The following is a 25,083-nucleotide window of genomic DNA, read 5'->3' as shown; positions in this document are numbered from 1 at the left end:
CCAAACAAAATAGTGAAGACAAGTTGGGAGAAAGGCTCAAAGCATCCTGTCAGATGTTTATTGAACCTCAGTCCTTCTGGCTCCAGGTTGATGCTTCCAGTGGTGAGGAGTAACAGATACAAATACTCCTTTATCCTACATCCATCACCATCTTAAATGCAGACCAGTTGATGTGTTGGCAAGCCCTCAACTGGTGGAGCCACAGGTTGTAGTTCAGGAACTCAAGCACCTTATTTTATATACCTATTTATTGTTGCTTTTCACTGTTATTTATTGCTTTTGACCTTTTATTGTGAAGTATTAGTTCCTCCTGCAAGGCTGGCCAGAGTTGTTGATTTTAGACTCGTGTATCTGGGGCTCTTTCATGTGCCCGTGTCTTTTGTGTCCATGTGTTATATATATTTGAGGTTTTTTATATGTCTTTATGTTTCATGAGTTTTTATGTTTTCTCCCTTTTGTTTCACAACCTCCTTTGTGGCCACAAACAAAATGAAGTTGGAGTTATGTTGCATGAAGAAGAAGCTCCTCATCTGAATTTTGTGCTCAGACTTATGTTGATGTATTTGATGTATTTGTCAGATTGCTGATGGTGGTTAGATGATGGATCTTTCGAGTACGATTACATTTTATGGATGATCTCCTATCAAACAGTGATAAATTGTGTTAGTGGAGTGATAATCCATTGTTTCTTCTATTTCGGTTGGTTCTCTAATATTTTGCAGCCCTTGTTGCTGCACCACGGTAAAGATGAAGACAGTAGTGACTTTTGTTCCCCCTGACCATCACTGCATGTATATTTGGTGAAATATTACTTGAGGGATCTTAAATATGAAAAGATGACCATCCTGAATGAGTATTAGGTCAAGGGGGAGTTTGACGGTGTTTAATTGTACACCCACAAGTTTCTAAAACTGTTGGTTCCCATGATGTATGGTCCTAATTATTTTTCCTAACTCATAGTTATATTCCCATTTCTACATAATATGCTGGCTTGCTGCTTTCTGGAAAAGATCCTTGCCACTTAGTGAAGGCGTCTTTCCATGATTTTGTCACACTTATGAACCACAAAATGTAATTAGATGTAATTTGTGTTTCTCCCTGCATGTTCAGTTTCACTTTATGTGGGCGGCTAGATGGCCAGGGGTTCGGCTTTAGCCTTCAAGTCATGTGAGAAAGACATTTGTTTCTGGTTATGTGAAGCAGGGGAAAGCTGAGCAGAGGGAACAGAAGTGCATGGACGATGGTAGATGGTATCAGAGATATACATAATATATATAATATACATAATATAAGTGGGCTGCAGGATGTGGAGTCATGTTTTATGAAAGATACTTTTCATCTCTGAGAATGTCATTTTTTTATAACTGTCTATATTCTCCTGGCTTGTTTATCAGTCCAGAATCGTCACTGTGGTTTTTTTTGAAAATGGGCAAGTTCATACTCCAAAGGACAGTGGATCCCAAACTCGTTTTGCCAGCTCCCCCTTTTGTACATAACAGAATTTCCGAGCCCCCCCCCCCGACCCCAACACAGACACATCTTTTGCATTCAAATGCGACTGCAATTTATTTCATATATTGAACATATGTGCGAAAAATCTGTCCATCTCTGTAAAAATAGATTTTCAACCTGACCAGCTCACAAAGATTGAAACAACAACAATACAAACAGGAGCCAAAATCTGAACATTTGCTCTACAAACATTACACCTTTAATCCCCACATGTTTCCAGTGATGTGAGTGGGCTTGCTTCATGTGTGCAACACATTTCCTTTTTTTCCTTTTTACTGTACAATACAGTATGCATTACTTTCAACATATCTTTTTCCAAAAATAACCAGCTCCCTGAGGAAAAAACCCAGCAGCAACAGCTAAACAAATAATCAAAATGTCAACAATTGCTCTGCAAAAATGTCAGTTTTAATCCCCACATCTTTTCAGTGAGTGGGGTGGACTTGCTTCATGTTCCAGATCCTCTCAAACCGGTTGCAGGTGAGAGATTAGCACATGCATCTACCTCAGTAGCACCGGGTAGTTGTGGCTGAAGCAGCAGGTCCTGGTTAGATTCCCGCTGGCCAGACCATTACTTCATGTCATTCCCCTTCTCTCTTCCCTGTCTCTCTCTCACTGCACATATGTATTAAAGGCAAAATGTTAAAGAAATAAAAAATCTTACAATATGATGCCACTAACATAATTGATACTGAGATGGAAGTTTATCCTAATGAGTCAAGAGAAGCACAGTGGTTTAATGCTTAATGTCATATATTTCACAGCATATGTATGAATTTTATATATATTTTTGTGACTTGAAATTTCATGTCATCATGTTTTTCTGCTGGCCTGAGTCCAAACGTGTCCTGATTTGGCACACAAAGGAAAAGTTGTTAGAGCTTCTCTTGCAGCAAATTTTCAATGGAGCAGAATTTTAATAGAGTGATTTAGATGAAAAATTCATTTTTTTTCGCCCTTCTGTCGAGGACGGCTTCTTTGATCTGATTTGGATGAATTGGAGAGAGAAGTGCGTTGTGTTATGAAGGAAAACAGTGAAAGGCAGACAGGCAATCAGAGGAGGATGGAGGATTAAGACTAACACCTTCATCCTCGTCACCAGAGCAACTGTCCTGGTCGCCTAGGCATTTTCCTACTGTTCTCACTATCTCTCCTTTCTTGTTTTGAAGCTTCAGCTAATTATGAAATCTCTGTTTGTACAAATAATTATTTTGTAGACAAATGCAAACCCCTACTGTGTACGCGTGTGGATATTTTATCAAAGAGATTGAAAATGATGCAGCTATTTGAAAATTGGTGAAAGGCATCATATGCTAACATAACGGATCAGCCCTTGACTGAAAGAATCTATATCATGCCTTTCTTTATTCCTCAAAAGCTTAAAAACATTACAACATCCAGATTAGATTCTTCTATGTTTGCATTGTGGTGATTACTGTAGTTAGTTTCCTTTATTTAAGCAGGTAAAGACTCATTGAGATCAAAATCTCTTTTCCAAGAGTGACCTGACCAAGAGGGCAGCAGAAACAGAGTTACAACAGTGGAAAAACAACAACTAACAGCAGTTACACACTATAATCAGGGACACAAATAACATACAACATAAACTCAGGAACACGACAGATTACTGTACTTTAAGTTTAAACACTTTAGAAAAATCAACTAATCAAGTGTTAAACAGTATTTTGTGTTGCCTGGCATTTACTTCAAAACCCTCTGGTTTTAGTTTTAAAATGAAATCATCCACTTATTAAGCTGCAGATTGCAATATTTGACAGGCTGGAACAGGCAAATTAATAAGAGTTTACCCTTTTTTTATTATACACAATTTAACACAATTTTCCAATAATTAAAGTGTATCCACAACAACAGCATTTCCAGATGTTACAGATTGAAACTGACATCATGCTTGTCTAGACTGTTATATTACATTGAATCTAAACCAGAGTCCCTTTACACCCTGTCCTTAAGAGCATTTATAAATATGTATTTACTGAATCACAGATTACAGAAAAGAAAATTCTTATGTGTTTAACTGGTTGCAGGGATTTACCTTTGATTTATTTTGGACTTTCACTGCTGCTAAAGTCACAGGTTCCAGAGTTTTTTACAGGGTTATAATTGGTGTATTGTTTAGTGAGGGAAGTTGAGTCTAAAACTAGTTTTCAGTGCAGTGGAAGTGGGTCGCCGTGGCAACCAGGCTTGACCCCCTAACCTTCTCCAGAAGTGGCCATGCTTAGAATTTGGGATTTCAGTCACCTGCAGAAAGTGACTCTTTTACTAATTATTTCCTTGGCAGTGTGTCCTGTGAGCAATACAGATTCTTATTTCTGGGATACCTTACCCACGTATAAATGCACAACTAAGACATTTTTGTAGAACCAGCCGTTTCCATGGCATTCACAAAGAACAGGCATTCAGGATTTCCATATCACTCACTGGGGTTGTAAGTTTTGTCTAGCCAGCTCTAACCTAATTCTTCAGTTTATGGCACACAGATATCCCTGTTCTGTCTTCTGCAAGTGCACCTGTGTTAAGATGCTGTTAACTAACGAGCTCTTCACTTTCTGCTCTCATATTGCAATCAGACACTTGCACACGGGTCAATGACGTGACGCCTATATTTTCTGAAAAAAAGATTTTTTTTCAATTCAAAAAAGGTTTAAATGGATAAAAAAATACCATATATATGAACTACCTGTCCCACATATGGACTCACTTGAATTTTACAAGGAATTTGGGATTTTGTTGTTGTTTTAAGCGTCAAAATGTCATGTGGTGCGACCGTCCGACCAGGACTCTTGTTTTGAAATCACTCTAAATGTATTTAAAACAATCTTCTTCTATCTGGCATGATTTCTGAAGTGTCTTTTAGTGTGTAAGATTGCAACACATTTGTATTTATATTTCCATCATAATATACAAACAAAGTTTGACTGATGATCCATTTTATGAAATATCATGTGGTGCGAACATTAAAAAAACAACCATTTTTGTATAAAACTGAAAACTTGTAAAAAAAAGATGTCAAGATGTTAAGGAAATTAATTTATTTTAATATGAATCATGGTTGCACCACATTACTTTTTTTAAGGCTAGTGCCAATTCATCTTGACAAAAAAATCACTTAATTTAACATTTTTATATGAATTTATGTGTACACAACATTCTTAATGTTTGAACTACAGCAATAGGTATTCTTTTTTTTATTATTTTAAAATTGACCTGTTGAAAATCCTTATTCGTCATTGACCCACACGCATATTGTCGTATGCATCCTTATTCACAGTTATAGTCATCTAAATACACACTGAAAATCAGACTGTATTCTATATACAAATTCTCTTTGTATTCTACCTTTGTAAGGTAATTCGAGGTGGTAGTGATGGCTATGTGGAGAGAGATGTCGTGTTATTGTGCTCTGATACTGAACTAGCTAATAGGGCTGCGCTGCAGTGATAAAACCCTGATCAGAGCTGCAGAGGCTCGGCTTTGTTTGCTCAGACAACAGATAAAAGGCTTCACTGACCCCCCCCCCCCCCCCGCCCTTGCAAATGAAAACTGAAATCAGTAACTCTCTTGTTTCTGATTTCAAAGTACATGCCTGACATGTCTATTATATTAAAATTGTATTTGCTGAGAGGCACTTGAAAATATGCAACAATTTGGATCCCAATGCAGTGCTCAAACCCAACAAACTATGGTTCAGTCACACAGAAACATCACACCACCATCTACATGCTTAGGTACACATGTGTTTGCTTGCTTTATCTCTTTGCATCCCCTGGGCTCATGCTCCTCTGTATTATCACTTCCATTCTGTGTCAGATGACTGTGAGGTTTTGCTGTTGTCAGCTGGGCTGCTGCAGCTCATCATGGTTTTTAGGTTACATGGTTAGGTTCTACAGGAAGTGGAAGCTGCTGGCTTTGGTGAGCTGTGTCGACTGGCATCCCTGCATGTTCTTTAGAGGCCTGTGGATATAAAAAGCATCAAGATATTATTGTAGGACGAGGATGAATAGATTAATCTAGAGGACATGGATGTTTGCTTGAGCTGGAGTTTTCCTCTTTCACACTTAAGGATCAAAATGAAAATGTGTGCAGATAATTTTTAATTTTTCCTCCTGCTCTCTCCTTCCTTCTCCCTTCCTCTTTTCTCCCCTCCTTCCTTCTTTACTCCATTCCTTCTTTCCTCCCTTCCTTCCTTCCTTCCTTCTTTTCTCCCCTCGTACATTCTTTCCTTGTTTCCTTCCTTCCTTCCTTCCTTCCTTCCTTCCTTCCTTCCTTCCTTCCTTCCTTCCTTCCTTCTTTTTCCCCTTCCTTCCTTCCTTCCTTCCTTCCTTCCTTCCTTCCTTCCTTCCTTCCTTCCTTCCTTCCTTCCTTCCTTCCTTCCTTCCTTCCTTCTTTCCTCCCTTCCTTTTTTCCCTTCCTTCCTCCCTTCCTTCCTTCTTTTCTCCCCTTCCTTCCTTCCTTCCTTCCTTCCTTCCTTCCTTCCTTCCTTCCTTCCTTCCTTCCTTCCTTCCTTCCTTCCTTCCTTCCTTCCTTCCTTCCTTCCTTCCTTCTTTTCTCCCCTCGTACATTCTTTCCTTGTTTTCTCCTTTCCTTCCTTCCTTCCTTCCTTCCTTCCTTCCTTCCTTCCTTCCTTCCTTCCTTCCTTCCTTCCTTCTTTTTCCCCTTCCTTCCTTCCTTCCTTCCTTCCTTCCTTCCTTCCTTCCTTCCTTCCTTCCTTCCTTCCTTCCTTCCTTCCTTCCTTCCTTCTTTTTCCCCTTCCTTCCTTCCTTCCTTCCTTCCTTCCTTCCTTCCTTCCTTTTTTCCCTTCCTTCCTCCCTTCCTTCCTTCTTTTCTCCCCTTCCTTCCTTCCTTCCTTCCTTCCTTCCTTCCTTCCTTCCTTCCTTCCTTCCTTCCTTCCTTCCTTCCTTCCTTCCTTCCTTTTTTCCCTTCCTTCCTCCCTTCCTTCCTTCTTTTCTCCCCTTCCTTCCTTCCTTCCTTCCTTCCTTCCTTCCTTCCTTCCTTCCTTCCTTCCTTCCTTCCTTCCTTCCTTCCTTCCTTCCTTCCTTCCTTCCTTCCTTCCTTCCTAAAAAAAACTCCTATTTGAGACAAAGTGGACCTTTCACCTGCATTATTCTCTCTATTCGGAGCCGTTTCTTGCTGTAGAGCGAATTAGGCGAATGCTTAGGGCCCTATAGCCACCAGGGGGCGCAGAAAATGCATGTTCAGTCTTATTAGAGGAGAATTAAAACTCCTGTCTTCATCAGGTATCTCATGTATTTATTAAATAAAAAATAAATATAGGATGTCAATAAAATAAACTCCAAAGATAAACTGTGATTGGTGTTTTTGTGGTATTATTATGAAGTTATATTAGTGGTGCAGAAAAATGGAAGATTAATAAAACGGAGGGAGGAAAATGGTCAAAGGATAAAGGCAAGGCATTTGTTGGTGATGTGCTATGGATATGTGGAGGTGTAATGGCAATTTTATGTAGCCGGTTTATTTATTTGTCCTTGCTAGCCTCGGAAAATGTTAGGATTTATTAGTCATGAACTCACCTTGTTTGCTTCATGAAAGTTTGCTTATATAAAATGAATATGTCACAAGTGAATGAAAAGTCTGTCCCACCATGGGAATGAATGAGTGTTGTTGGAGGTCAAGAAAAAAGTGAGCGATCCTCTGACCAAGGTTGAAGTTTGTCAGGAGAGGTCGGGACGTACTGGTTTCTCCTAACAAACTGTATGTTGTATCACATTCTAAACCAGGGGTGTCCAATTTGAGTCCTGCGTGTTTTAGATGTTTCCCTGCTTCAACTCACCCTGATACAAATGACATCTACAGACCTTGATGACATGTTGACGATGACCATTAATTAGAATAAAGTGTGTTAAAGCAGGGAATCACCTAACATGCAGGACAGTGGCCCTGGAGGACTGGAGGTGGCCAAGCCTGCTCTGAACCAGGTCAGCAAACTCCTGCAGTCTTCCAGTGTGGATGTTGACTTCCTCACTGGGCAAAAACATCTCTGACTCATTACAGAGAAACCGGCTCTGCTTCAGCTCAGGCCTTTGCTAAAGACACGTGTGAGGAAATGAATGTGGAGGAAAGACGAAGAAGAACAAAAAAGCACTTTGCCTATGAAGCCCAGGTCTTTCTATTGCAGATGCCTTGAAGGCTAGAAACAACACAGCCGTTGGATCCTGAAATGTTAGGTTTGAAACACTAGGTGAGAGCCAGATTTGGGCCCTGTCCCAATCCCCCCCTAGTCCTACTTTTCAGCACTACCTCTAAATTTTGCGCGTTCCCGTGAGGGTAGTGGTGTCCCAATTCCTCTTTGCATCTAGGGGTAGTGGGGAAAACGAGGGCGAGTGGTTATGAATCTGTCCCTACGGATCGAGGGTTTTCGGATGCTGACTAGCTGACCTAGCGCCAGAAAGATTTCGCAGAATGCTTTTCGTCGTCATTTGCGGACTGAATCTAAAAAAAAAAACATGGTGGACATTTCTTATTTTTTAGTGAATAAAATCAATATTTTGAGTTAGTTTCTGCATAAAAATGCATTTTGATTACATTTCTAGCGAGGAATATATATTTTACTTTCATATTATTCACTCAGTGAATGTACATAATCACTCGCTTGCCCGTTGTTGCGTTGTTTTTTCAAACCTCGCCAGAATAAAGTCTGATTTATGGTTCCGCGTTACACCAACGCAGAACCTACGGCGTAGGTTACGCGGTGACACGCGCCGTACGCCGTAGGCTCTACGTCAATTTAACGCGGAACCATAAATCGCCGGCGGCTCTTATCATCCCCGAAAACATCGGATCAAATTTCTTAACAGGCGTTATTTGGATAAACTGAGCCCAGGTTGGGGATCTTAACGGTTAGTTTTACGCCTGGAAAAAATATTAAAACTTAATAAAGTGGCATATTAACAGCGCTACAGCGGAAATTTAAACAGCTTTTATCTCGGGGCTTCCTGATATGGTGTGACGTATGTGCAAACGTAACTACGCAGTCGCTTACGTACCCGAACGTAAACCACGCAGTGACGTAGCAAGCAAAATTTAGGGGTAGTGCTGAAAATTAGGGGTAGTGGGGGTATTGGGACAGGGCCCTGGGAAGATTACAAGGGCCCTAAAAATTGGGGCTTCATTTTTAGGGGTAGTGGTAGTGAGGGAGGGCTAGTGGTAGAAAGTAGGGGGTGTATTAGGGTTGGAGTGCTGCTCAATTTCCAAATACTGAATGATAAGGAATTGGTTAACCAACGTGACAACCTCTGCAGGACATTAACCACTGGAGATGCAAGTGACATTGATGGAAAGGGGCTGGTGTGGAGATCAGAAACTCTCCAGCTGTCTTATGAAGACATCATTGATGACTTTGCAAGTATAAAAGCCAGGAAGCACACTTGCTAAGGACAATACACTGATTGTTACTGTGAATAAACTGTGTTATTATTATTTTGTATAGTATATTAGTTGTTATGCTGGTAAGTGTGAGACTTTGATGTTGAATAAGAATTATTTTTAGTGTTGGCTTGTTTTCATAGTTGTAATTTAAAACTGATGTAAAAACCTCTAATTTGAGACAAAAAGCACATAGTTCAGAGCTTCTATCCTCTGCTTTGTTCTCTATAGTAAATCCTATTTCTAAATATCATATTATAGGTGTGAAAGAGTGCTCTTATTAGGAGGCTATGAATGGAATTATATCTATCTGAGATTGTAGAATAATTTCTCTGATAATAGCATCCTTTTTATTCATGCATCAAGATATGCCAGGGAGGCTTTTATAATGAATGTGCTGTCAAGGCTTTGCTGCTACAGTAGGCCTTATTTCTGCAGGAAGAAATCTGCAGGTTTTTTTTTTTTGTTGGAATATGGATTCAAAAATGAGAAAATGTGGGCGGTAGATTGTGTTGGTGGTTAGCACTTCAACCTCCCAGGTTGAATAGTTCTTTTTTGATTAGTTTATGTGTGTTGCCCTGTGATGAACTGGTGATCTCTCAAGGGGACCCTGATACTCAAGGACAGCTGGGACACACATGCATACACACACCAATGTAATCCTGGATAAGAGGAGGGTTCTAGAGGACATGGATGTTTGCTCGAGGTGGAGTTTTCCTCTTTCACACTTAAGGATCAAAATGAAAATGTGTGCAGATAATTTTTAACCCAAGTACTGTCTTTGGGTCAAAATGACCTAATTCTCCTGTTCCTTCTTTCCTCCTGCTCTCTCCTTCCTTCTCCCTTCCTTCCTTCTTTTCTCCCTCGTACATTCTTTCCTTGTTTTCTCCTTTCCTTCCTTCATTCGTTTTTTCCTTCATTCGTTTTTCCTTCCTTCCTTCCTTCCTTCCTTCCTTCCTTCCTTCCTTCCTTCCTTCCTTCCTTCCTTCCTTCCTTCCTTCCTTCCTTCCTTCCTTCCTTCCTTCCTTCCTTCCTTCCTTCCTTCCTTCTTGTTTTCCCTTCTTTCCTTCCTTCATTCTTTTCTCCGTTCCTTCCTTCCTTCCTTCCTTTTTCCCTTCTTTCCTTCCTTCCTTTTCCCCTTCTTTCCTTCCTTCTTTTTTCCCTTCCTTCCTTATTTTCACCCTTCCTTCCTTCCTTCCTTCCTTCCTTCCTTCCTTCCTTCCTTCCTTCCTTCCTTCCTTCCTTCCTTCCTTCCTTCCTTCTTTTTTCCCTTCTTTCCTTCCTTCCTTCTTTTCTCCATTCCTTCCTTCCTTCCTTCCTTCCTTTTTCCCTTTTTCCTTCCTTCCTTTTTCCCTTCTTTCCTTCCTTCTTTTTTCCCTTCCTTCCTTATTTTCACCCTTCCTTCCTTCCTTCCTTCCTTCCTTCCTTCCTTCCTTCCTTCCTTCCTTCCTTCCTTCCTTCCTTCCTTCCTTCCTTCTTTTTTCCCTTCCTTCCTTCCTTCCTTCCTTCCTTCCTCCTCTTTTCTCCCCTCCTTCCTTCTTTACTCCTTTCCTTCTTTCCTCCCTTCCTTCCTTCCTTCATTCCTTCTTTTCTCCCCTCGTACATTCTTTCCTTGTTTTCTCCTTCTTCCTTCCTTCCTTCCTTCCTTCCTTCCTTCCTTCCTTCCTTCCTTCCTTCCTTCCTTCCTTCCTTCCTTCCTTCCTTCCTTCCTTCCTTCCTTCCTTCCTTCTTGTTTCCCTTCTTTCCTTCCTTCATTCTTTTCTCCGTTCCTTCCTTCCTTCCTTCCTTTTTCCCTTCTTTCCTTCCTTCCTTTTCCCCTTCTTTCCTTCCTTCTTTTTTCCCTTCCTTCCTTATTTTCACCCTTCCTTCCTTCCTTCCTTCCTTCCTTCCTTCCTTCCTTCCTTCCTTCCTTCCTTCCTTCCTTCCTTCCTTCCTTCCTTCCTTCCTTCCTTCCTTCCTTCCTTCCTTCTTTTTCCCCTTCTTTCCTTCCTTCCTTCTTTTCTCCATTCCTTCCTTCCTTCCTTCCTTCCTTCCTTCCTTCCTTCCTTCTTTTTTCCCTTCTTTCCTTCCTTCCTTCTTTTCTCCATTCCTTCCTTCCTTCCTTCCTTTTTCCCTTCTTTCCTTCCTTCCTTTTTCCCTTCTTTCCTTCCTTCTTTTTTCCCTTCCTTCCTTATTTTCACCCTTCCTTCCTTCCTTCCTTCCTTCCTTCCTTCCTTCCTTCCTTCCTTCCTTCCTTCCTTCCTTCCTTCCTTCCTTCCTTCCTTCCTTCCTTCCTTCCTTCCTTCTTTTTTCCCTTCCTTCCTTCCTTCCTTCCTTCCTTCCTTCCTTCCTTCCTTCCTTCCTTCCTTCCTTCCTTCCTTCCTTCCTTCCTTCCTTCCTTCCTTCTTTTTTCCCTTCTTTCCTTCCTTCTTTTCACCGTTCCTTCCTTCTTTCCTTCCTTCCTTCTTTTCTTTCTTCCTCCTTCCTTGACCTGAAGACAGCACAAGGGTTAAGGTCTGTGCAGGAAAACGTGTTTTATTGCCGTATAAAAGATCAGTGTGACATTCTCTGTTAACAAAATGTTTGCTGAAATTACAAAGAGCTTTCATGTCATTAGTACTGAGTAAATGACTGGGTTATTTCAAGATTAATTTGTCAGAGTAATGAGCCATATTCCATGTAATGTTCACTAGCTGCCAATCAACGCACTCCCAGAATCAAACCCAAAGTTAGGGAGATGGAAATAAAGCGCCAGGGAGTTTGAAAAAGCATTTAAAGCTCCCCTGAGAGAAAAAGCTCCAAGTGTTCCACTCTGGAATATCTTCAAGGACAATCAGCTAAATAGCTGATATTAAGAGAGCTGTGTGAAATCGATTGCTCAAGGTGTTATCTGCGCTGCAAAAATGGCTTGTAATTAGTCATGGCTAAAGGAGTGTTACTGAGAGTGAGATGGATTTAATCTTAATAGATTTCACTGCACTGCAGATACAGTAGCTCCTGAGCGGAGGAGTGCTGCTCTTTCTCCCTTTCTCTCACCCATTCCCGGGATCCCTGTGAGGGGAAAACATCCGAGCAGATTGCTGTGATATGATGTTGTATGCCAAACCTCCAAATGTGTACGTTTTATCCAGGTTATTTCTTCAAATAGCAGCCAACGTTTGGCAGCTGTACTTGCTTTTGTTCTCCCCATTCCTAGTCAATAGAAGCAGCAGGAGTGCAGGAGCAATTATTAGTTTAAGCATGAAGCTTGGATGAGGATTTACGTGAGACCATAGTAGATGTTGACTCTAGATCATGATATAGCATCCAGAGGCAAACAGCCAGCAAAGCCCTCGGTGACTGGCGGGGAGATCTGGTTGTTTGCTCCACTCTGATGTATCTGCACACTTCTGAAAGAAGAGCAGATGTGGCTGTTAGTTTAGCGATTAACGTAGGTGATGATGGATGGAGTCAGCTGAAGTATCTCGGAGAGATTTTAACAGGTATGGGAGAACACTTAGTCTATTGTATGTGGGGGGAAAAAATACCTGAAATTGAATGTGGCTTTAATACTTTTTAATACTTCTCGCGCACAACTCCTAATGTACTATTATGGCCCAGTCCCAATCCCCCCACTACCCCTACTTTTCGGTCCTAACCCTAAATTTTGCGCGTTCCCGTGAGGGTAGTGGTGTCCCAATTCCTCTTTACATCTAGTGGTAGTGGAGAAAACGAGTGTAGTGGCTATGAATCTGTCCCTACGGAGCGAGGGTTTCGGATGCACTCTAGGTGACCGAGGGCCATAAAAATTTCCCAGAATGCTTTTCGTCGTCATTTGCGGACTGAATCAAAAAGAAAAAAAACATGGCGGACATTTCTTATTTTTTAGTGAATAAAATCAATATTTTGAGTTAGTTTCTGCATAAAAATGTGTTTTGATTACATTTCTAGCGAGAAATCTATATTTTACTTTCATAATATTCACTCAGTGAATGTACATAATCACTCGTTTGCCCGTTGTTGCAAAGTCTTTTTCAAACCTCGCCAGACTAAAGGCTGATTTATGGGTCCGCGTTACACCAACGCCTACGGCGTAGGTTACGCGGCGACGCGCGCCGTACGCCGTACCCTACGCCGTACCCTACACGGTACCCTACGCCGTAGGCTCTGCGTCGATTTAACGCGGACCCATAAATCAGCTCCCGAGCCGGCAGGCAGAAATCTAGAAATTTTCGGAGCAAATTTCTTAACAGGCGTAGCTACAACTGTTAGATTTCATCTATTAAACCAACATTTATCTTCCTAAATGATTTATTTCAGCCAGCGGTAATTCTCCACAGAGCTGCAGGTTTCTCCCCGGGACGACGGCGCAGGTCGACCCGGCCATAAGCTGCTGCTGCTCCGGGCCGGCAGCTCTTCTCATCTCCGAAAACATCGGGTCAAATGTTTTTAACAGGCGTTATTTGGATAAACTGAGCCCAGGTTGGGGATCTTAACGGTTACTTTTACGCCTGAAAAAATATTAAAACTTAATAAAGTGGCATATTAACAGCGCTACAGCTAAAATTAAAACAGCTTTTGGCTCTCAGCTTCCTGATTTAGGGGTGGTGCTGAAAGTAGGAGTAGGGGGAATATTGGGACAGGACCCTGGGAAGGTTTCAAGTGCCCTAAAATCTGTCCCTTCTTTTTTAGGTGTAGTGATAGTGAGGGAGGGTTAGTGGTAGAAAGTAGGGGGTGTATTGGGATTGGCCCTAAAGGATATGGCAGGTGCTGTTCTCCAAGATTGTTATTGTTGCTAAATTTCAAGAAACAACAAAATTCAAATATGAATGTTTTTTCAGTACTTTCTGATGTACATTATTATTCCCCTCTGTGGGAACTTTGTAGAGCCTGGTGATTTTGTAGCTTCATCATAACTCTTCACCTGTCCAGTGTTCTGCATCAAGGGGAGCTTTTTACAGTAGATATTAACCTTGCTAAAAATCAGCATGTTAGCTACATTTCATTGTGTTACCATCAACCCACATAAAAGGACATATTTGACCTATCAGAAATGATTGGATGTATGACCAGCTGCTTTGGCCTCCTGAGAATAAACATGGCCAACGCTTATTAATACATGAATAGTTATGATCCTGGGAACCCTGCTGCCTTATTTTCTCACATATGGTCACAGTAAACGTTATCTGTGTCTTCTTCCTTGACATTTTGGGCCAATTTCACTTTGGCTCGGCATATACTGTAGCTAACTCCCTAAACCAAGTCACTTTGAGTTTAACCATCTCATTCTTTCCTGTATCTGGTTTAAATAACCATGAAGGAAGAAAAACCTCTAGTGCTGGTTGTGGAAAAGGTTTGGAGATCACACCATCTGATCTTTTTTAACCAAGTAAACTTTCCATGGAAGTTAAAAATCTGCTTCCATTAGTGATGGGTGAACATCATTAGTGATGTTAGTAATGTACTATAAAAGGTTGCATACTTAGGGTGCGTCCCAATACTCCCCCTCGCCCTCCTTTTCTTCCCTAACCCTAACTTTTGCGCGTTCCCGTGAAGGTAGTGGTGTCCCAATTCCTCTTTTCACCTAGGGGGAGGGGGCATAACGAGGGCTAGGGGCTGAGAATAGCCCCTTCAAATCGAGGGATTTCAGATGCTGACTTGGCGAGCGAGGGGGTATGAAAAAAAGAGGCTCTGCGTCGATTTGACTCGCCGACCGAAGGCAAACAGGCAGACTGGTCTCAGAGAAATAGAGAAATATAATCCTGTGACTCGTCAGATTTGTTTTGGATGTTTCTGATATAATAGTCTTCAGAAACCACAAAGTAATCCAGCTGTTATCTGGGTAATTTACACACTTTCAGATAAAGTTGCGGAAGATCACGCCAGAATAAAGGGATTTATGGTTCCGCGTTACACCAACGCAGATCCTACGGCGGAGGTTACGCAACCTACGCCGTAGGCTCTGCGTCGATTTAACGCGGACCCAAGCTCCGGACCCGGCAGACAGAAATCTCTAAATTTCGGAGCAAATTTCTTAACAGGCGTAGCTACAACTGTTAGATTTAATCTATTAAACCAACATATTCCTAAATGATTTATTTCAGCCGGCGTGATTCTCAACAGAGCTGCGTCCCGGGAGAGAGTGTCTCTCCCGGGGCTGACGGAGCAGCCTGCCCGGCGGACACGTCTCTTCTCGGGCTGTGAGCTGAGGCTGCTCCCCGGGGCCGGCGGCTCTTCTCATCTCCGAAAACATCGGGTCAAATTTCTTAACAGGCGTTATTTGGATAAACTGAGCCCCGGTTGGGGATCTTAAGGTTACCATTATACCTGAAAAAATATTAAAACTTAATAAAGTGCCATATTAACAGCGCTACAGCTGAAATTAAAACAGCTTTTGGCTCTCTGCTTCCTGATCAGTGAAGGGATGGAAACGAGGGGTAGGGGGAGAATTGGGACAGGCACCTGGGCCAAGTGCCCTAGATCTCAAGTGCCCTAAAATCTCCCCCTTCTTTTTTAGGGCTTAGGGAAGAAAAGAAGTGCGAGTGGAGAAAAGAAGGGCGAGTGAAGGAGAATTGGGATTGGCCCTTAGACTTGTAGTCAAGACTGCCTAAACTGACACCAAGACCAAGACCAGGACTAGTTCAGCTAGTCCCAAGACCGAGACAAAAAAAGTTATTTTGTCATCTTGTGTAAGTTGTAGAACATAAGCGCCATCCTGGTTCAGCTGCTTAGTTTACATATTGTGTTGTGTTCAACTGCAGCACAATAAAACAGAGACAGTGGATGTCTGATGTGAGAATGTTTCCATCCATCAGCTGAGATCAGATATGTGTGGCGACTGCACCGCCGCTATTTCTACACTATTGGAGGATTGACTCCAGTGCTTTTAAGGATTGAAAGGACTTAACTAGTCTCAAAGTCCTCTAGCAGAATAACCAGCCTCCAACACCCCCCTCCACCTCAGAAAAGTCTAATGAGTAGTAAATGTTACTGATTTAAATTAAGTAAATTTAAGATTTAAATTTAGTACTTAATTTGTAGATGAAAAACGTGAATTTTAAAGGAGCATGAGGCAGGATGGAGGCAGGATTTATGATCCCTCTAGTGTATCTCTCCATTGCCTTGAACAGGCTGTGTGCTGCAAAATGTGCTGCAATTGTGAGCGGAATTCCCCGCGCTGGGCTGCGGATGTGACGTCACATGACGCTGCATGCACGTTCTCCCCGTTCTCCCGTGCCGACTTCGCTGTTGGCTGCAGTACCCCCGACGGCCGTCATGGCGAAGGGTGGCGCTATAGAGTCTTTCTTAAAAGGAGCCTAAAGCTCCTTTAAATATTAAAGATACACACAATTACCGACTTGAAATAATTGCATTATTTACCATTATAGTAGCCAAATTACACTGTATATCAGCATGACTGAAATAGACCTAATGCTTAATCCATCACAGCGATATGCAAATATTATTCAAAAGCCAATGATGCCATATATTTATTCAAACAAGGCCATTAGGAACACAATACTGTAATTAAATACAGACACACTATGCAGATAATACAAATAGTTTACAAAACTGTACATTAACAAGAGGAAAAACTGGTTATCACAAGATTCTGTCACCTTGGTGTGTTCAATGGCATCTCAATTATCTGAGTCCGAGACACGGCGAGACCCGAGACCGAGACAAGACCAAGACCACAAAAAAGTGTTCTTGAGACCAACACTGGTCTCGAGAACTACAAGTATACTTATACTACAGGTGGCCCAATGCTTTTCCTGCATCTTAGCCCCCTCAGCCGTCCTTCTCCTCTGCTTCCACCAATACACTAGCAGCAAATCCAGAGATTCCTGCCACATTCTGGCTTGTTTGGGGAAATTGTGAACTCCAGAGTTTGCTGCTAAGATTCTTCCATTTTCACCTTTGACTTAATGAAGTCCTTGTAGTCTTTCACCTTATTGATCCTTAAAAGTACTGTAAGGTTGCTCATGTCACATGTAGCGATTGTCAGGCCACACCTGGGAACTGCAGCCTTTCATAAAGAACAATCCACTGTAAAATAATATCATATTACAGATATTATGCTCATGCTACATAGCTAGTTCAACTCAAAACAGGTAGTTGTATGGCAGATTTTAAAGTAGCAATGATTATATGGGGGATTGTTTATAAAAATGAAGTGGTATCAGACATAAATGTATATACATAAATACTTGTAGATCCCAAAACCCTTAAAAGATTCTGCAGATTCCTGATGCTGATATCCAGAACAGAACAACTCCAATTAATGTGCTGCAGGGCTGACTCCATATGGGTTAGATGTACACGCTGGATTCATCTGCTCTTGGCATTTAGAGGACCAACCTGCATACAAATTCTACTTGTGTGAGCACAAAGTCATTTTGTAAAAAGGAAAAGCTCTTTCAAAACTTTCCTTTAATGCTTAATTAATTGTGCAGCCATGAAAACAACAGCTACACAGCTTGGAAAGTGAGTATATTACAGGTTCAGTGAAGGTGGAGCCTATGAAAGTCAGGAAAAGAGTAACAAAGGGACCTTTTAAATGAGACTATGCAGCCTTTTGTTTGAAGTGTGGTCCTGAAACACCTGGGTTTAGAAGACTGCTAGCACCCCTGGGTGCTCAGTTTCATCACACTGCCCAAAAAACATGCTTGTTAGGTGGCTAAATAAATATTGATAAAGATCTGCTCCTGGGGTGATGGCAGCATGTATTTGTCTGGATCTGTAGTAGCCGACGCAGAAGTGCAGCCAAGCCAGCATGAACCAGATTTGTCTTTAATATTTCATTTGATTTCCTAATAAATTGGACTAATACAAAAGTTTTATAGATAAAACCCCTCCTACAAGAGAAGCATTTATTTTGTAATGGCAGTAGCCAAACAACAAGTCCTAATAATTAGGTCTCGTCTGAAATATGTAATAAATTCAACTGAATAACTTATAAAGGTTTAGTTGTAAGTGGGAATTTTACTGTATATTGCAAATTCAAAGGAGGAAAAAACTTTGTGTTGTTTGCAGGGGTGAAAGTAGATTAAAGTTCTTGCTGGTACTACAACCCCAACCTTCATGGCTTGTTCTCCTCCCATCACCAGCTTCTTCATCTCTGAACACGCATTCCATTTTTTAATGCCTGCATGGTGTAGAAATAAGAAACACTTAACACTGTGTAGGCCTATAGCAAATGATTTATTTAAATGGTGTAAATAAAGGCCAGTCCGGACCAAGGATTGTCACAGAATAATTTGTAAATGTTGACAAAACTTTCAAAATCATAAGAATGTGTTTTGTTTCAAATTAGAATAAGTTTACAGTTAAATTCATCAGCAGCTGAACAGTTAACAAGTCTCTGTCTTTGAATTTTCAGAACATTGGGCACATACATGAAAGAAGAGATGATGATGAGTAAAATGTCTCAAAATGTTTCTTACATGTGTGCATTGAAATGGAAGATAACTTCTTAAGCTTTTTTTTCATCAAAGCAAAACACTTAAAATATAAAAAAAAAATGTTACTTCAACATTTTTGCCACTTTTTTCTTTTTTTTCCTGAAAAGAGGAATGAAAACCAATCACAAATATGCTGTAATGTGTCAGCCAACCACAAAAATCTTTGGAATTTTGGTGGAATCATTTATTTTTTGTCCTTGCCCGTCGGTGCAAATGACATAAATAAAGTGCGTGGTTTGGTCGTGAAAAAATAAAAAGTAACGTTACGTGAACAATAAATGGTTGTGGTAAATAGATATAACTATGTCCAATCGAAATCAGAGCTGAGGCATTTGGCTGAGCGGTCGGCGTCGCCGTCTTTGGTGTGAGTAATCGAGAGTTTGAGACCCGCTGTATGTGAAGATTATTGTCAATAATTTGTTTGTTTTTTTTCCCGGTACTGAGTACCGGCACTGAATCTTTTGGTGGTACAGAGTACCGGATCGTACCGGCTTACCTTCACCCCTGTTTGTATGTAGGATTTGATTTTTATAGTATTAAAGTTGAGTACAGGATCTGCAGAAATGTGCTTCTGCTGAAACTGTTTTAACTTCCGTCAGTTGAAGTGTCTTAGTAGTCTTTGAATATTAAAACTCATTACAATACTTGTCTCATAGCAAGCTATTCAGGATTGTAGTCAATTTTAAGATGCGAGTACAAGAATCAGGACAGTAATGTACAATGATTTTACTGGTGTCTCTCTGTTCTTTCTGTTCCTGCAGAAGCTGAAACAGAAGAACCAACAACTGAAGCAGATCATGGACCAACTCCGCAACCTCGTCTGGGAGATTAACTCCATGCTGGCTGTGAGGAGCTGAGCCGCACACACACACACACACACACACACACACACACACAAACACACACACACACGCTTACATACACACACACACACACACACACACACACACACACACACACACACACGCTTACATACACACACACACACACACACACACACACACACACACACACGCTTACATACACACACACACACACACACACACACACACACACGCTTACATACACACACACACACACACACACACACACACACACACACACACACACGCTTACATACACACACACACACACACACACACACACACACACACGCTTACATACACACACACACACACACACACACACACACACACACACACACACACGCTTACACACATAACAAAACACCTTCAATACAAACACGACTGGAGGACGGGGTCAGAAACTGGACATGGGGCTTGCTACCACAGACCGGCTGAGTTTGCACTTTGCACAAGAACTGGAACCTTGGCGACCCCGGCCTGCTTCTACCAGAAGATGTGTCGCAATAAAAGGACAATTAGGAGCTAAATGAAGACGGCAGGTGAGGTTTCAGACATCAGGATGTGTGTGATGGCAGAAAATAAAATATTCTGTCTACCTCGACGTTCTACATTTCAATCATTATGAGTCCTAATTAATCACAGTTTATAAGTTTTATCTATTTCTAGTTACTATCTTAATAGAAGGCTGTAGTGACATATTGATATATTCTATTTAATCCTCAAACTGCATATCTATTACAAGCCTATTTTTTAGTTATAGAAACATCTGAAGGTGTAGATTAAAATGTGATATGTCCTCATGGAGGTAAGGCCAACATGAATTATTGCTGCCTGCCTTTTTAAAGTTGCTGTAAAGTCATCTTTGCTCTGCTCTGATTGGACCCGACATGCAATTACAACTCCATGTTAAGAAGTCTGATGAACTATAAATCTTCTTGTGATTTGAAAAAACGATGCCTGTGTCATTTTGTGTAATTATTATTTTTTCATCTGTGTTTCATCTGTGTGCAGAGTAATGTAATGAAGTGTTAGAAATGCAGCTGGAAGAGAGTGTGACCACGTTGATGAATAGAGTGTTTTTAGCAGTTGTAGTTCCAAATGATAAATATTTTAGGAGAATTTAGTTTAAGTGTTAGAAAAAAACAGCAAAAGATTCAACTCCCATGAGTCTTCTCTGCATACGCTCCACTCATACATGCACACAGCACGTTTCCTCATTAACAGCAGCCATTTCCATTTATTCACCAGCGACGTGTTTGCAGCAAGGTCACGATACATCGTGCATTTATTGTGGACGCAAACAGATGGTTCTGCAGATAGATATGTGGACACACATCCTTGGAAGACATGTAGTTCATCTTCAACTGCACTTTCTGTATCTGTCCAAACCTCAGTGTTGGAAACTAATATGAGCATATTAACGTGCAATGAACAACCACAACATAAAAACCACTGCCAGGTTGTAGAAAAACAGAGACAATCTGGATCATCAGTAATGGAAACTTGTAGCCACGTCTGCTGAATCTGCATCCATCCATCCATCCATCCATCCATCCATCCATCCATCCATCCATCCATCCATCCACCCACCCACCCACCCATCCATCCATCCATCTTCTATTCCCGCTTAATCCCCCACATGGGTCACGGGACTGCTAAATCTCATTTACACATAAGGCAGCAAGTTTTAAAGGGGACTTATTATGGCATTTAATGTATATTTTAAACAGGCCTTGAATGTCTTAAAAACAATCAAAAGATTGTTTTTTCTACATAAAACAGAAATTCAGCCTGTGGGCCATGTCTCTAGTTTTACCGCTTCTAACCTCCTTCTCTATGAGGGATTCTGAGGGGCGGGGCTATGATAATGAGGCTCTGTGCTGATTGGCTTCCTGAAGGACATGTAGCAAAGGAGGCAACAAAGCCTCTCTCTGGCTGAAGAGCAGCGGCTGCGTACATAAAGCGTGTCCCATGCGAGGGAGCTTCGGCGACAAAATCAATTCCATTGCTTTATTTTCTATTGGAATGTCCTAACTGGCCGCGAGTTTAACAGTTTCAGTGTGGACAGAGAGAGTTTAACAGTTTCAGTGTGGACAGAGAGAGTTTAACGGTTTCAGTGTGGACAGAGAGAGTTTAACAGTTTCAGTGTGGACAGAGAGAGTTTAACAGTTTCAGTGGGACAGAGAGAGTTTAACAGTTTCAGTGTGGACAGAGAGAGTTTAACGGTTTCAGTGTGGACAGAGAGAGTTTAACAGTTTCAGTGTGGACAGAGAGAGTTTAACGGTTTCAGTGTGGACAGAGAGAGTTTAACAGTTTCAGTGTGGACAGAGAGCGTTTAACAGTTTCAGTGTGGACAGAGAGCGTTTAACAGTTTCAGTGTGGACAGAGAGAGTTTAACGGTTTCAGTGTGGACAGAGAGAGTTTAATGGTTTCAGTGTGGACAGAGAGAGTTTAACGGTTTCAGTGTGGACAGAGAGAGTTTAATGGTTTCAGTGTGGACAGAGAGAGTTTAACGGTTTCAGTGTGGACAGAGAGAGTTTAACGGTTTCAGTGTGGACAGAGAGAGTTTAACGGTTTCAGTGTGGACAGAGAGAGTTTAACAGTTTCAGTGTGGACAGAGAGAGTTTAACAGTTTCAGTGTGGACAGAGAGAGTTTAACGGTTTCAGTGTGGACAGAGAGAGTTTAACGGTTTCAGTGTGGACAGAGAGAGTTTAACGGTTTCAGTGTGGACAGAGAGAGTTTAACGGTTTCAGTGTGGACAGAGAGAGTTTAACGGTTTCAGTGTGGACAGAGAGAGTTTAACGGTTTCAGTGTGGACAGAGAGAGTTTAACGGTTTCAGTGTGGACAGAGAGAGTTTAACGGTTTCAGTGTGGACAGAGAGAGTTTAACGGTTTCAGTGTGGACAGAGAGAGTTTAACGGTTTCAGTGTGGACAGAGAGAGTTTAACGGTTTCAGTGTGGACAGAGAGAGTTTAACAGTTTCAGACAGTTTCGTCTTCACACAGGAAGATTTAATTGAATTCTAAACAGGTACACCACAGTTATTTACTCCGATTCCTCATCATTTCATCTCTAATGTTACAAGACAAATGAATCATGTTAACTGTAAAGAAATCACAACACTGAATCTTCACAAATGGCAACTTCATTGTTAAAAAAATAAAAGAACATAAGTTGTATATAAATAACATGTATGCACTATTGCTGGCTCAAGGAAGGACCGTGCATCTTCTGAAGGTGTCGTTGAACAGATTCAGGTGCTTGGAAGATCTGAAACCATGAACAGAAAGGAGGCCGACTTCTGAACGGCTCGTAAAAGTCACATGACACTGGAAGATTCAGCCGGGCGGGGTGTACAGACACTGCAGAATTTAGTTGCTTTCCATCTTCTCTGTGTTGGCAAGGTGAGGGGAGACCATTTTATATATGTTAAAACAAGAAAAAACGCGTTTTTCATAATAGGTCCCCTTTAATAATGTGCGTGATTGCTGTATTTCAGCTGGTAACAAATGTCAGACAGTGTGAAATAGTCTCATCTTATTTTAAGGGGATACCACAGCACTTTAATGTTCAGAGAGTAAAGTATTATCATCATGCTCTGCATTGCTGCAGCACCTTTTGTCGCATTCTGTGTGAAAAGTCTAGATTTACTTGCTGTGCCTTTAGCTGCCAGTTGTTTGTTTGAATAAGGCTAAAGTAGCCTCAAGGCAAGCTTTGTACAGATTTATTTCATCGTGATAGTCATTGTTGAAAGATGGCGACTGTGTAGTGTAAACAAGGCCGCAGAAGTTTGAAGTTCCTACTCACACTGAAAATGATACTGTGCAAAAAAACTGAAAAGGCTGCATTTCCCTGCAGCTGTGAGATTGTAAGAGGCAGAAATCCCCTCTTTTCTTGAATCCTCAACAAGCTCCATAAAAATAATTCTCCATCTTGAAAAGACAAAAAGGCTTTGTACGTATCTATCCTGTTATAAATCAGCTTGCCAGCAGAATGGCAGCTGTTTTTTTGCACAACTTTGTGACGTTCACAAGTCTGGGAGCAGTTAAGTGCACATGCAGCATTTCATTAAAAAGGTAAAGTTCTTGTTAATCTATCGACATAACCCGTTAGATACAATCAGTTCAGTAGATTACAACAAGTTAAAAGATTAAATCAAGGCTTTTGTTTTGTCTACTGATTAATATTAATCCAGTGAAAAAATACTTTCTTCAGTTAACAAGGTCCAGTCCCAAATGTTAGGTGACACACCCACATAACATAACATCACCGTTTGTTTCCTTTTCATTTACTCATGGCTAGCACAGTCCAGGATAATCAGCAGATGAAATATGACGACAGCTTTACTGAATCTGCAGCTTATTTTCAGTTGTTCTGGTCAGATCCTGCTCTCTCACGTCTTTGACTTTCTGGATTATAAATGACAGTTTCTGCTCATCCTGCACCGTGCAACCGTACCACGTCCAAACACTCCTCCTGCAGAGCCAGAGCCCTGAAACAGAGCTCTCACCTTCACATGCAGGGAGATATCTGCAGCATGAGGGGGAGTGGGTGTGACTGGAAAGGTTTCAAGCGTTTTCATTGTCTTTGTTTTCTGTTTTAGTCGTCACATGTGGGTTCTGATAAGAAACAGGTGAAGCTTCGTTTTCACCGCCCACTTTTAACCCTAGTACTGTCTTTGGGTCAAAATGACCTAATTCTCTCTCCTTCCCTCCTTCCTTCCTTCCTTCCTTCCTTCCTTCCTTCCTTCCTTCCTTCCTTCCTTCCTTCGTCTTTCCTTCCTTCCTTCCTTCCTTCCTTCCTTCCTTCCTTCCTTCGTCTTTTCTCCCTTCCTTCGTCTTTTCTTCCTTCCTTCCTTCCTTCCTTCCTTCCTTCCTTCCTTCGTCTTTTCTTCCTTCCTTCCTTCCTTCCTTCCTTCCTTCCTTCCTTCCTTCCTTCCTTCCTTCCTTCCTTCCTTCCTTATTTTCTCCCATCCTTCCTTCCTTCCTTCCTTCCTTCCTTCCTTCCTTCCTTCCTTCCTTCCTTCCTTCCTTCCTTATTTTCTCCCATCCTTCCTTCCTTCCTTCCTTCCTTCCTTCCTTCCTCTTTTCTCCCTTCCTTCCTTCCTTCCTTCCTTCCTTCCTTCCTTCCTTCCTTCCTTCCTTCCTTCCTTCCTTCCTTCCTTCCTTCCTTCCTTCCTTCCTTCCTCTTTTCTTCCTTCCTTCCTTCCTTCCTTCCTTCCTTCCTTCCTTCCTTCCTCTTTTCTTCCTTCCTTCCTTCCTTCCTTCCTTCCTTCCTTCCTTCCTTCCTTCCTTCCTTCCTTCCTTCCTTCCTTCGTCTTTTCTCCCTTCCTTCGTCCTTCCTTCCTTCCTTCCTTCCTTCCTTCCTTCGTCTTTTCTCCCTTCCTTCGTCTTTCCTTCCTTCCTTCCTTCCTTCCTTCCTTCCTTCGTCTTTTCTTCCTTCCTTCCTTCCTTCCTTCCTTCCTTCCTTCCTTCCTTCGTCTTTTCTCCCTTCCTTCGTCTTTCCTTCCTTCCTTCCTTCCTTCCTTCCTTCCTTCCTTCCTTCCTTCCTTCCTTCCTTCCTTCCTTCCTTCCTCTTTTCTTCCTTCCTTCCTTCCTTCCTTCCTCTTTTCTTCCTTCCTTCCTTCCTTCCTTCCTTCCTTCCTTCCTTCCTTCCTTCCTTCCTTCCTTCCTTCCTCTTTTCTCCCTTCCTTCCTCTTTTCTTCCTTCCTTCCTTCCTTCGTCTTTTCTTCCTTCCTTCCTTCCTTCCTTCCTTCCTTCCTTCGTCTTTTCTTCCTTCCTTCCTTCCTTCCTTCCTTCCTTCCTTCCTTCCTTCCTTCCTTCGTCTTTTCTTCCTTCCTTCCTTCCTTCCTTCCTTCCTTCCTTCCTTCCTTCGTCTTTTC

The 25,083-nt window shown here is 41.5% G+C and overlaps 1 protein-coding gene across 2 annotated transcripts in view; it reads left to right on the top strand.

Annotated features, from left to right (window-relative positions):
* med30 (mediator complex subunit 30) overlaps positions 1 to 20,155 on the top strand; it is a 64,806-nt gene extending 44,651 nt beyond the window's left edge. The window contains exons 5-6 of one of the 2 annotated variants that reach the window (XM_061742110.1): positions 19,097 to 19,232; positions 19,531 to 20,155. In XM_061742110.1, coding sequence (XP_061598094.1) covers positions 19,097 to 19,192 — 96 coding nt within the window. In that variant the 3' untranslated portion in view covers positions 19,193 to 19,232; positions 19,531 to 20,155. Of the gene's footprint in view, positions 1 to 19,096 lie in introns of both variants that reach the window. The other variant, XM_061742108.1, reaches the window with a different exon arrangement.
* The last annotated feature ends 4,928 nt before the right edge of the window (positions 20,156 to 25,083 follow it).

Source organism: Cololabis saira, chromosome 15, assembly GCF_033807715.1.
Source record: "Cololabis saira isolate AMF1-May2022 chromosome 15, fColSai1.1, whole genome shotgun sequence".
Classification (NCBI taxonomy): domain Eukaryota; kingdom Metazoa; phylum Chordata; class Actinopteri; order Beloniformes; family Belonidae; genus Cololabis; species Cololabis saira.
The sequence above is the reverse complement of the archived record's forward strand: the minus strand, read 5'-3'. Positions and strand labels throughout refer to the sequence as shown.